The sequence below is a fragment of the Eumetopias jubatus genome, unplaced genomic scaffold (genome assembly GCF_037043125.1).
Source record: "Eumetopias jubatus isolate StellerSeaLion01/CBP00866 unplaced genomic scaffold, mEumJub1_p1.0 scaffold_12, whole genome shotgun sequence".
NCBI lineage: Eukaryota > Metazoa > Chordata > Mammalia > Carnivora > Otariidae > Eumetopias > Eumetopias jubatus.
Window position 1 is genome coordinate 61,496,587 of NW_028274818.1, and position 12,018 is coordinate 61,508,604.

The 12,018-nt window shown below is 39.4% G+C and overlaps 1 protein-coding gene across 1 annotated transcript in view; it reads right to left on the reverse strand.

Moving 5' to 3' along the window:
• The window catches only part of PLD5 (phospholipase D family member 5), a 395,172-nt gene that overhangs the window by 14,560 nt on the left and 368,594 nt on the right, over positions 1 to 12,018 (reverse strand). Inside the window, exon 8 of the mRNA XM_028111768.1 lies at positions 1,983 to 2,151. Within this exon, the coding sequence (XP_027967569.1) occupies positions 1,983 to 2,151 (169 nt within the window). The remainder of the gene's footprint in view (positions 1 to 1,982; positions 2,152 to 12,018) is intronic.

The window sequence follows — 12,018 nt, forward strand, 5'->3', positions numbered from 1 at the left end:
AAATTCCTTCATTTTTTTAAAAAAATATTAAGCACTTACTACATCTAGGCAAAGTGAAGTGAGATGGTGCCATAATAGCAACAATAAAACTTAATAAAAGATGTAGCAATGGTTTATCCAATGGGCAGCAGGCAACAAGGAAATTGGTATTGCAGGATGGAAAGAATGGAGACCCAAGCAGTGGCAAAATACTTGGTAAAACCATAACTTGCATTAATTTGGAAGGAAGACCAAGCACCACCCCCCCAAAAAAAGAAAAACTATGGCTACAGGGCAAGGGAGGGGAAAACAAATTGTTGGTAGTATATGTTGGTTGTTATTAGTGCTTTTAGGAAGTTATCAGAGGAGACAAATAAGCTCAGAGACGGATTTGCTGGCTTGCAAGCCGATTTGAAAGAGAGCAGATACACTAGAAATTTGGTATTTCAAAGGGTTAGAAAAACTGATTGTGCCAGGAGCCCAGGAGTATAAAATTAGTTTGAAAAATGCTTTAAGTGACTGAGGCCAGTTAAGACTCAATCCTGCAGCAAAGATCCGATAACTGGATTAATCATAATTGGTATAATCTTCCCACCCAAGTCTGATAACCTGAATGAAACCACCATTAATAAGAAAGAGGAGCGAGAGGGAGAAGGGGAGGGGAAGGGAGGGAAAGAGGGAGAGAGGGGGAGGGAGGGAGGGAGAGGGAGGCCGAGGCAGAAGTATATGGGCAAGGAAGCATATTGGTCAAGTTTGGGAACTATGTACAACAAAACCTTTGGCTGTGGCTACTGGTACATACATTCACTGGCCTTCTTCTGTCCCTGTTATATGGGGAGGAGGTAACTTCAACCTGGGTTTTGGGTTTTGTGGGAAATTGCTGTTTTGTTTTTAGTTTCTGTTTATTGAACTATGAGGTCCAGAACTGCACATCTCTGGGAGGTCCTGAACTTTGCACTGTGCAGTACTCGTGGGGGATGAGGGTTCTTTGTGTGGGTGCCCAGAATTGCAGACTGATGATCCACGAACCTGTCCCTTTGACTTTTGGGGAACATGCCACCCCTGCCATTCAGTGTGGCCAGGTGAGTGACTTCTGAGCAGCGGAATAAAGGCTAAATAAAGGGATGTTCACCACCTCCAGGCCCCCCCCCCCATAAATGCTTCCTGGGCAGTCCTCCATTCTCTCTCTCTCCTGATTGGCCCTGGGCTGCTGAGGGTTGGGACTATCTTGGAAGCTATGTGTCAGAGTGGATGGTGGCACCCCTGTCATCCTGGTCCCTAAATACTGCATGGAGCACAGATCCATCCCCCAGAAGGGTGCCTAGCACAGAGTAGGGTCTCAGGGTACATTTGCTGAATGACTGCAGTGGAGGTTGGAAAAAGTGAGCCCTAAAGGACTAGCGGGCATTAGTCAGATAAGGCACAGGGGAGGAGAGTGCTGTAGGCAGAGGGAACAGCATTATACAGAGGCCCAGAGGGGAGGAAGAGGGCATCACATGTGAGGACCTGAGAGTCAAAGATGAGCTAAGGCATTACCACACTGAGAGTAAAACCCATTCCCAATCTTGTCTCCCTCAAAGCATGTGGATTAGCATGTGGCCCCAAGGACTGGAGCAAGAACAGGAGCTCAGGCTGGGGGGCCTCGGGGGATGGAGGAGGCTGTGGAGGAGCAGTGCCACTGCTGGTCACAGACTGAGAAACAGGAACGGCAGGTGAACGAGGCAGTTCAAACAAAGCAGAGAGGGCCCAATAGGCAGTGTGTGAAGAAAATAGGGCAAGGCCAGGAGGGTGCCAGCAAACGTGGGTTCCAGGCTCCTTTTCTCATGTGTTTGTCTTGAAAAAAATACTTATCCTACTTTTGAAATATTTTCTCACTATCAGAGACTGTTATCCTGGTTCTTAATTGGCAGTTTACACGAATGCGTGTGCTTACAGCTTTCACAGATGTGGGGAGGGAATCAGTCCTTTTTATTTAATAATACTGAAGTCAATATCATACTTACAACTTTCAAACTGCAGTTGGCTATTTCAGTGCAAATAGCTTTAAGAGATGAAATAAAGTTAAATGTAAGGGGGTCAGTTTCCTTCCAGAAGCTTATAAGGAGTCGAACTTTAACGCTTCGCAAAACTAATGCTTCTCTTATTTTCCCATCCAAGTCTGGCCAGTAAGTCCTGTAGGAATAATATCCATGTGGATAAAAATAAAGAAAATAAGTTAGTTTGGGGAAAGAAATTTACTAGATTGCAAAGAACATTTATATTAACCCAATCATTACTTTGTTCTGTAATAAAGACACAACCTGATAGGATATGTTGAAAACGTGCAGATCTCCTGGATTGGGCACCTACAGAGGATGCTTTCTTGGGTCCTGACCCTGCCTGAGAATTCTCCTACCACTGGGGTCTCAGAGGATGTGGACAGATTGACCTCCACCACCTGCTATCCTCACCACTCCTGCACCACCTCAGCTCACATGTGCACTGAGAGTCAACTTTCCAACAGAATTCCTGTTCAGAGCCTTGAGCACCCTATCAGCCCCCAAAGACTGTGAGAACCCCTCTTCTTTGGAAACTGCTACCCAAATGAGCTTCTGCTCTGATTATCCAAACTTCCTCATACTCTCATTTCCAGGCTGTCTTCCTCTTTCCTGACCAAGCCCCCAGCTACTCTGGCCCTTGGACTTCTCCACCAGGCCAACAGTGTCTCCTGGAGGCTCAGCATTTTCCCTGAATCTGTAGCCTTTTGCCTTAACTAAATCCTGACTCTTCCTGAGGCCATAGCTTCTCCGAAAGTCCTGCCATGTTATTTTCTACCACAATTTACCCACTTGGTTTAGGAGGTGGGGTCAGCCCCCCCAAAACACACACAATGTCACTTCCAGAACTGTCCTGATTTCTCATTTAAAAAGAAAAAAACAACAAACATTTCTGTCTTAAAGACAACCCCCAAATCTCTCTATCTCCCCTCAGCCCCAACATGTGTAGACCTTCTGTTTGTTCACTGGTTCAAATCTTTCCCTAATTCCAGGCCAACTCAGTTTGGACTGATAGAGTTTTATTCAAAACCTTAGCCTGCTGGTTTTGTAATCGGTGCACCTCCAAAGTTCTCCTCTTTATATGGACCAGCCTGCGGTCCTGCAGCGTCCTGCACTCTATGAAATCCCCACTGAGCGTGCTCTTGCCCTACATGGGCTCAGCCACATGACCCCCTCACTCTCCTGCTCCATCAGCTCCGGGTCACCTTTCCGACCCAGCCCAACCTCAGTGATCACCTGAAGAACACCTGCCCTGCCCCTTTCTCTAGCTCTTGGGTCAGAGCCACACATCCCTTGGTCTACTTCTATGGCCACAAAACCAAGGACTGCTGAACAAAGTTAGCTCAGCCCTGTGAGCTGAGGCCCTCGCCGCCATCCACCACCCCTGTCCTTGCCTCGGGCAGTTCCTCCTCTGGGACCTTTCTGTAATTACTCTAAGCTGGACCTCACTCCAGAGAAACTTGTTTCTTCCTCCATGCACAAAATAGAGCTTCTCCGTCATGGTCTTCCTCAACTTTCTACCCTCGAGAGCCTCCCACATCCTTCTCCCTTTTCCCCTAGCTCAGAGGATAAGGCAACCAGCTCAGGGTTAGACCTGGACCACCCTTCCCCCTGGGCCGTTCCCCTGACCCTCTAACTGTGTTTCATTGGTCACTCCTTCCCAAAGAGCGTTTCAACTTCCCCCTCTCTCCCTTCCTCTTAGTTTGATAATAAAATGTAAATCTCGCTCAGAGAATCCTCCCCTGACTGCATCGCTCCATGGCTGGTGCACAATCTCTTTTCCCTTTTGAACTAAACTATCTATCTATCTATCTATCTATCTATCTATCTATCTATCTATCATCTATCTATCTATCTATCTATCTATCTATCTATCTATCTATCTATCATCTATCTATCTATCTATCTATCTATCTATCTATCTATCATCTATCTATCTCTCATCTTTGAGTGTAGCTGACACACAATGTTACATTAGTCTCAGGTCTACAACACAGTGATTCAACATCTCTATATGTTAACGCTGTGCTCAGCACACAGCTGCCATCTGTCACCACACAACACCGTCACCCGATCATCAGGGATATTCTCTGTGCTGTGCCATTCATCCCTGTGATTTACTCATTCCACAGCTGGAAGCCTGTACCTCCCTCTCCCCTTCACCCATTTTGCCCATCCTCCTGCCCCTCCCCTCTGGCGCCCATCAGTTTGCTCTCTGTCTTTATGGGTTTGTTTCTACTTTTTTGAACATAACTTCTTGACAGTATAATCTAGAACCTCTGACTTTACTTCATCACCCCCATTCACTCCTCAGCCTACTGCCCCCTGGCCTCCAGCCCACCATTTTTGTGCAAATCTCCAAGTCTACAGTGATGTCCCAACTGCCAAATCTAATGGACATCATTCAATTCTTACTTTACTGTTAGTTTAAGTCACATGTGGCTCTGTTGATGGTTCTTTTCTTCTTGAAAATGGATTCCATTGGCTTCTAGAACCCTGTGGTTTGATGGTTTGTCCCTTATCTCTCGCAGTGTTTCTTTATCTGTTGTATGGTCCATGCTCCCTTAAGATTCCATCACCATCCCCCGTTCTCCTCACTCCACAGGCCATCTCCGTGGTGGCTTCATCTATGTACTTAATCTCAACCATCCTCTAGAGTCTGAAAAGCTCCAAATTCACATCTTCAGACTTCATTCTGGATATCTTTGTAAGATCTTTACCCATCTGGACCTTTACAAGAACCTCAAATTCACAAATCTGGTATTTCCTTCTACTTTGTATAGACTCCTCTACTTTGTATGACGTTCATCATCTAATCACCCAAAGCAAAAACCTGGTTATCATTCTTGTGCCTGCTCTCCTTTTCACCATGTGCTTCAAAGATATTCTTGGAATATATATCCTTTATTCTATCCTTCCGATCTGTCATTATCCCTGACTGGGCCACTGTAACAGCTCCAAATTTGTTTCTTGGCCTCCAGTCTTGTCCCTGTCAAGTATGTCTTCCATGACCACCAAAGCGATCTGTCTGAAAGCATATCTCCTTTGACTGAAACGTAGTGGAGGCTCCCCAAAGTCATAAGACTCCCTCACAGTCAGGTCCTCCTGTCCCTGGTGCCTGCCTTCCCTCCAATTTGATCTCTCACCACCTGTGTTCCAGCAGTGAACTTGTTACAGATCCTGGCATGTGCCAGGTGATTTTTTTTTTTTTTTTTTACTTCTGCTGTCCCTTCTACCTGGAAAACTCCCTTTCTTATCCTTTGTTTGATTAACTCCTGCATATTTTAAAATGTAATCAGGTAGCATATCCTCCAGTAAGCCTCGGCTTGAAACTGCCACAGATGCTCTTTCACCGAGGACCTACAATATTATGTGTATATATCTATTGTTCCATTCCCCGCACTGTGTTATTATAACAGATTCTGTGTCCATTTGCCCTATTGGATGGTGTTCCTGGGACACTACACTGTTCAGACTTTAATCACTCCTGCAGAGTGCCCAATAAATGTCTGTTGAATGAAAACATAAGTGAAAAATATTAATAGTCCACAGACTAATCAGTCTACTTTTTTCTTATTCAATAAGTTTGATGTGTAACATTGTGTAAATTTAATAAGCTATACAGCATGTTACTTTGGTACATTCTTATATTGTAATATGATTGCCAATGTACTGATAGTCACCACATTACATAATTACGGTATAATATTTATAGCACATTAGCTCTCTATGACCTATTTACTACTCATTACAAGTTTCCAGTCTTAAACACTATCACTCTTATCCCTCACCCCCCAGCCATTGGTAACCACCATTTTACTGTCTGTTTTCTACGGGTTTAACTTTTCTAGATTCCACATAGACGTGATATCATACAGTACTTGTCTTTTTCTGTCTGACTTGTCTCGCTTAGCATAATGTACTCAAGGTCCGTCCATGTTGGTGCAAATAGGAAGATATTCTCCTTTCTCGTGGCTGAGTAATATTCCATTGTGTATATGCACCACATCTTTTCATCAATTTCATCAATTCACCACAACTGATAGGCATTTGTGCTGTTTCCATATCCCTGCTATTGTGAACAGTGCTGCAATAAACGTTGGAGTACATATATCTCATCAGAATTCTGTTTTCGTTTCCTTTGATTACATACCCAGAAGTGGAACTGCTGGATCGCATGGTAGACTTATTTTAATTTTGGGGGAACCTCCATATTGTTTTCCATAGTGGTTGAATCAATTTATCTTTCTTCCAACTGTGTATAAGGGTTCCCTTTTAACTACATCCTCATCAGCATCTGTTGTCTCTTGACTTCTTGATGACAGCCATTCTAACAGGTGTGAGGTGATATCTCATCATGGTTTTGATTTGCCTTTCCTGATGATTAGTGATACTGAGCATCTTTCCATGTGTCTGTTGACCATATTGATGTCCTCTTTGGAGAAATGTCTGTTTAGTTCTTTTGCCCATTTTTAATCATATTATTTGCTTTTTGTTGTTGTTATTGAGTTGACTGAGTTCCTTACAGATTTGGATATTAACTCTTTATCCAATATATGGTTTGCAAAAATTTTTCCCCATTCTGTAGGCTTTTTATTTTGTTAATTGTTTCCTTTGTTGTGCAAAACCTTTTGAGTTTGATATAGTCCCATTTGTTAATTTTCTGTTATTGTTGTTTGTTCTTTTGGTGTCATGTCAAAAAAATTATTAGCAAGACCATTATTGATGAGCTTTTTCCCTATCTTTTCTTCTACGAGTTTTATGATATCAGGTCTTATCTTTAAGTCTCTGATTTATTTTGAGTTAATTTTTGTGAGTCGTGTGATAGTCGTCCAACTTCATTTTTCTGCATGTTTTTCTCCAGTTTCCCAGCACCATTTGTTGAAGAGATTGTCCTTTCCCCATTGAGTGTTCCTGGTGCCCGTGTTGAATATTAGTCGACTATATAGGCCAGGGTTTACTTCTGGGCTCTCTATTTTGTTCCATTGGTTGGTGTCGTCTATTCTTGTATTGTTTTTATTACTATGGCTTTGTCATATAGTTGGAAATCAGGAAGTGTGATGCCTTGAACTTTGTTCTTTTTCTCAGGATTGTTTAGGCTGTTTGGGGTCTTTTGTGGTTCCATACAAATTTTAAGGTTATTTCTTTTATTTCTGTGAAGAATGTTTTTGGTATTTTGATGGGGATTGCATTGAATCTGTAGATCACTTTCAGTAGTATAGCCATTTTGACAATATTAATTCTTCTAATTCATGAACACAGGATGCCTTTCCATTTATTTGTGTATTCAATTTCTTTCAGTGAAGCTTCGTAGTTTTCATTGTACAGATCTTTCACTTCCTTGGTTAAATTTATTCCTAAGTATCTTGTTTTTGATGCTATTGTGAATGTGATGGTTTTCCTTCTTTTTCAGAGGCTTCATCATGAGTGTAAAGGAATGCAACTGATTTTGTATCTTGACACTTTACTGAAATTGTTGATTAATTCCAACAGTTTTTTTACTGAAATTTTAGGATTTTCTATATATAAGATCATATCACCAGCAAATAATGACAATTTTACTTCTTCCTTCCCAAGGTGTATGCCTTTTTTTCCTTGCCTGATTGCTCTGGCTAGGGCTTCCAAGACTGTATTGAATAAGAGTGCATCCTTGCTTTCTTCCTGATCTTGGGGGAAATGTTTTTAATTTCTTTCCAGTGAGTATAATGTTAGCAGTTGGTTTGTCATATATGGCCTTTATCATGCTGAGTTATAGTCCTTCTGTACCCGTGTTAAAGGTTTTTTTTTTTTTAATTATCATGAAAGGGTGTTGTATTTTGTCAAATGGTTTTTCTTTGTGTATTGAGATGATCATGTGATATTTATCTATCATTTTACTGATGCAATGTATTTGCATTTGTTGACTTGCATATGTTGAAATATCCTTGTATCCCAGGGATAAAAAATCCCACTTGGTCATCGTGTATAATCCTTTTAATGTGTTCCTGAATTCGGTCTGCTAATATTTTCTTGAGAATATTTGCCTCTATATTCATCAGGGATATTGGTCTATAGTTTTCTTTCTTGTGGTCTCCTTATCTGATTTTGGTAGCAAAGTAATGCTGGCCTTACAGAATGAGTTTGAAAGTATTTCTCCTTCTCGATATTTTGAATAAGTTTGGGGGAGGATTGGTGTTAATTCTTCTTTAAACATTTGGAAGCCATCTGGTCCTGAGGTTTTTTGATTACTGATTCAATCTCTACTCATACTTGGTCTGTTCAGATTTTCTACTTCTTCCTATTTCAGTCTTGATAGGTTGTGTGTTTCTAGAAATGTAGTCATTTCTTTTAGTTTATGTAATTTCTTGACGTATAATTGTTCATAGTAGTCTTATAATTCTAGGTATTTCTGTAGTACCAGTTGTAATATCTCCTCTTTCATGTTTAATTTATTTCTTTGAGCCTTCTCTTTTTTTTTCTGTAGTTAGTCTAGGTAGTCTAGCTAAAGGCTTAAATTTTGTTTCTCTTTTCAAAGAAGCAGCTCTTGGTTTTGTTGATCCTTTCTATTGATTTTTTGGTCTCTATTTCATTTATTTCTGCTCTGATACTTATTTCCTTCCTTTTGCTAACTTCAGGCTTACTTTGTTTTTCTTTTTTTAGTTCCTTGAGGTATAAAGTTAGGTTATTTAAGATCTTTCTCATTTCTCAGTATATGTGTTTATAGTTATAAACTTCCTCCTTGGATCTGCTTTTATGCATCCCATAACATTTGATATGTTGTGTTTTCAAGACAATTTTTTATTTCCCTTTTGATTTCTTCTTTGATCCAAAAGTTGTTTAGAAGTGTGTTTAGTTTCACATATTTGTAGATCTTTTTACTTTCCTCTTGTTGATTTCTAATTTCATACGATTGTGGTCAGAGAAGATAGTTGGTATGATTTCAACTTTCTTAAATTTGCTAAGATTTGTTTTTGTGGCCTAACATGTGATTTATCCTGGAGAATGTTCCAAGTGCACTTGAGAAGAATGTGTATTCTGCTGCTGTTGGGTATAATGTTCTGTATATGCCTGCTAAGTCCATTTGTTCTAAAGCCAGGTTCAACAGCAACAATTTCTTGTTGACCTTCTGTCTGGGTGATTTATCCATTGCTGATGATGGGCTATTAGAGTCCCCTACAATTACTGTATTATTGTCTATTTCTCCCTAATTGCTTAATATGTTTTGAAGTTCCAGTGTTGGTAGCAAGCATGTATATTTGTGTATACAGCAATGTATCTTCTTGATATAGTGGCCCTTTTGTCATTATATAATGACCTTCTTTGTCTCTTGTGACCCTTTTGGCTTGAAGTCTATTCTGTCTGATATAAGTACGGTTACGCTTGCCTTCTTTTCATTTCTGTTTGCTTGGAATATCATTTTGCATTCCTTCACTTTGAACCTGTATGTGTCTCTAGAGCTAAAGTGAGTCCCGTAGGCAGCATATTTGCTTTTTTATCCATCCAGCCACTGTGTGCCTTTTGATCGGTGAGTTCAATCCATTTTCGCTGAGGGTGATTGCTAACATGTAAGCACTTACTACTGGCCTTTTTATCTTCTGCCTTCTGGTTATTTTGTCTTTCCATGTTTCTTTTTCTTTGTTTCCGTTAACTTTTGCCAGTTGGTGGTTTTCCAGGATGATTTGCTCGTTCTCCCCCCGTTTATGTTTATGTCTCTGCTCTAGATTTTTGCCATGTAGTTACCATGGGGTTTACATAAAGCATCTCATAGAAAAAAAACCAGTCTTTTCTCTGCTGATAGCCTTTACTTTTCTTCACTTATCATCCTTTTACTCCTCTCCTCTTATATTTCTGATATCACAAATCACCTCTTTGTAGGCTATGATTTCATCACCAAGTTGTAGAAGTCAGTTATTTTAATGCTCCTTTCCTTTAATATTTAGGATATAGTTAAGAGTTTAATATACTATTCCAAAAAAGAGTTAAAAGAGTTACAATATTCTAATAAAGAGTTACAATATTCTAATTCCCAGGGCTTGTTTATCACCTTAATCAGAATTTTGTGTGCTTCCATTTTTGTTTGTTTGTTTGTTTCTTTGTTTCAGCTTAAAGAGCTCCTTTCAACATTTCTTGTAAGGCAGGTCTAGTGGGGGTGAACTCCCTCAGCTTTTGTTTTTCTGGGAGTCTTTATTTCTTTTTCACATCTGAAAAGTAACTTTGCCAGAGAGTATTCTTGGCTGCCAGCCTACATTTTTACTGTTCCTTCACCCTTTTACTGATTTCCTTCTGAAAGATGTATTTCATGTGACTGAGGAAATAAATAATGAACAAGCCCAAACTATGAACCAAATAAATAAGTGAATTGCTTAAAGAAACAGCACTTGATTGTTAACACAAGAAGAACTGAAATAGGGCCTCTGATTTTTTACTGCAGGATCTATTTAGCCATGTATCATTGTTCTGTTCACTTTCTACTTCTCTGAAAAGTAGAAGTTACTTCTAACATTGCTGCTAAATGATGATGAATATATATATATTTTACATGTTACCAACCATTTCTATTTTGGGAGCATGTGAATTTTTCCTTTCATTTGGATGTTTAGCAGTGTGTAGACTAAAAGTTAAGTCTGTAGCATATTAACACACTGATATTTGATAAAGTCTATTTGCTTATTCAAGTTGAATTCACTCCTGAAAAATTTCTCCAGGACAATGTAAAAGATAGTAGCCAGGCTGACTTTTAATTTTTTTTCATAAATTTTTTTTTCATTCTTTTCTTTTAGTTAATGAAAAGGAAGTTTAATATGTACAAATAAAATAGAAAAAAATTTTCTTACAGACTGGTTAGAGGTAATGTTATTCAGAAGTTGTCTTTCAAACCTGAAAGACCTAGCTTGCTTTATTATTTTTTTACATTACCAGAAAAGAATGTTTTGCCACAAATGAATAATGGACAGAGACATGTCATTGGCATGTTTACAATTAGGAAATATATAAAACCCACTTACGCTTGATAAAAAAATAGTTAAAGGTGATTAGAATATTTACTTTAAAGTAAGGCAAAAGCTAATCCGGTTACAGCTGAGATTTTAATTGTCATACTTTCAGATTTATGAGTGGGGCAATTAAATGCTTAAAACAGTCTGTTGTTGATCTGTACTTCTGAAACAAATAATGCAATATATGTTAAGGGAAAAAAAAAGAAGAAGATAGCAGGAGGGGAAGAATGAAGGGGAGTAAGTCAGAGGGGGAGATGAACCATGAGAGACGATGGACTCTGAAAAACAAACTGAGGGTTCTAGAGGGGAGGGGGGTGGGAGGATGGGTTAGCCTGGTGACTGGTATTAAAGAGGGCACATTCTGCGTGGAGCACTGGGTGTTATGCACAAACAATGAATCATGGAACACTACATCAAAAACTAATGATGTAATGTATGGTGATTAACATGACAATAAAAAATAAAAAAAACAGTCTGTTGTTTTCATTTGGTAAGACTATGAAAAAAAGAAAAACTGTGGCTATATGTCGCTATGTTGTTATATTTCGGCACAAATTATGAAGTTGTGCCCCCACTCACAGCAATAAAACGCACCAAAACAAACAAAAAGCAAACCAAATAGACTTCCTCAGCTGATACAAACTTCAGTGTCTTTTCTCAGGGGTTTTCCATTTTTTTTTCATTCTTAAGAATTTAATTATAACCTGGATGTTTGAACTATTTCTTCTGTCTCTGATGACTTTTCATTAGAATGCTTGACAGCAGTGTCAGCTCTGGCATATTGTAAGTACAATAAAAGAACTGTTCTTTCATTAACAACTGAAATGGGAGATTAATAACCCAAATGCAAAATTTCAGGTGAGTTTTCTGTTCTTTATCATTCTTTTAGTTTTCTCTAACTTTTGCATTTCCAAGATACTTTAGATTCTCCATGTTAATTCCCACCCCCCTGGCCACAAAGGAGCTTAATTTTGTTCCTGGGACTTCATGGAATGAAGGTTTTGTCAATCCTAAGAAATCATCATCTC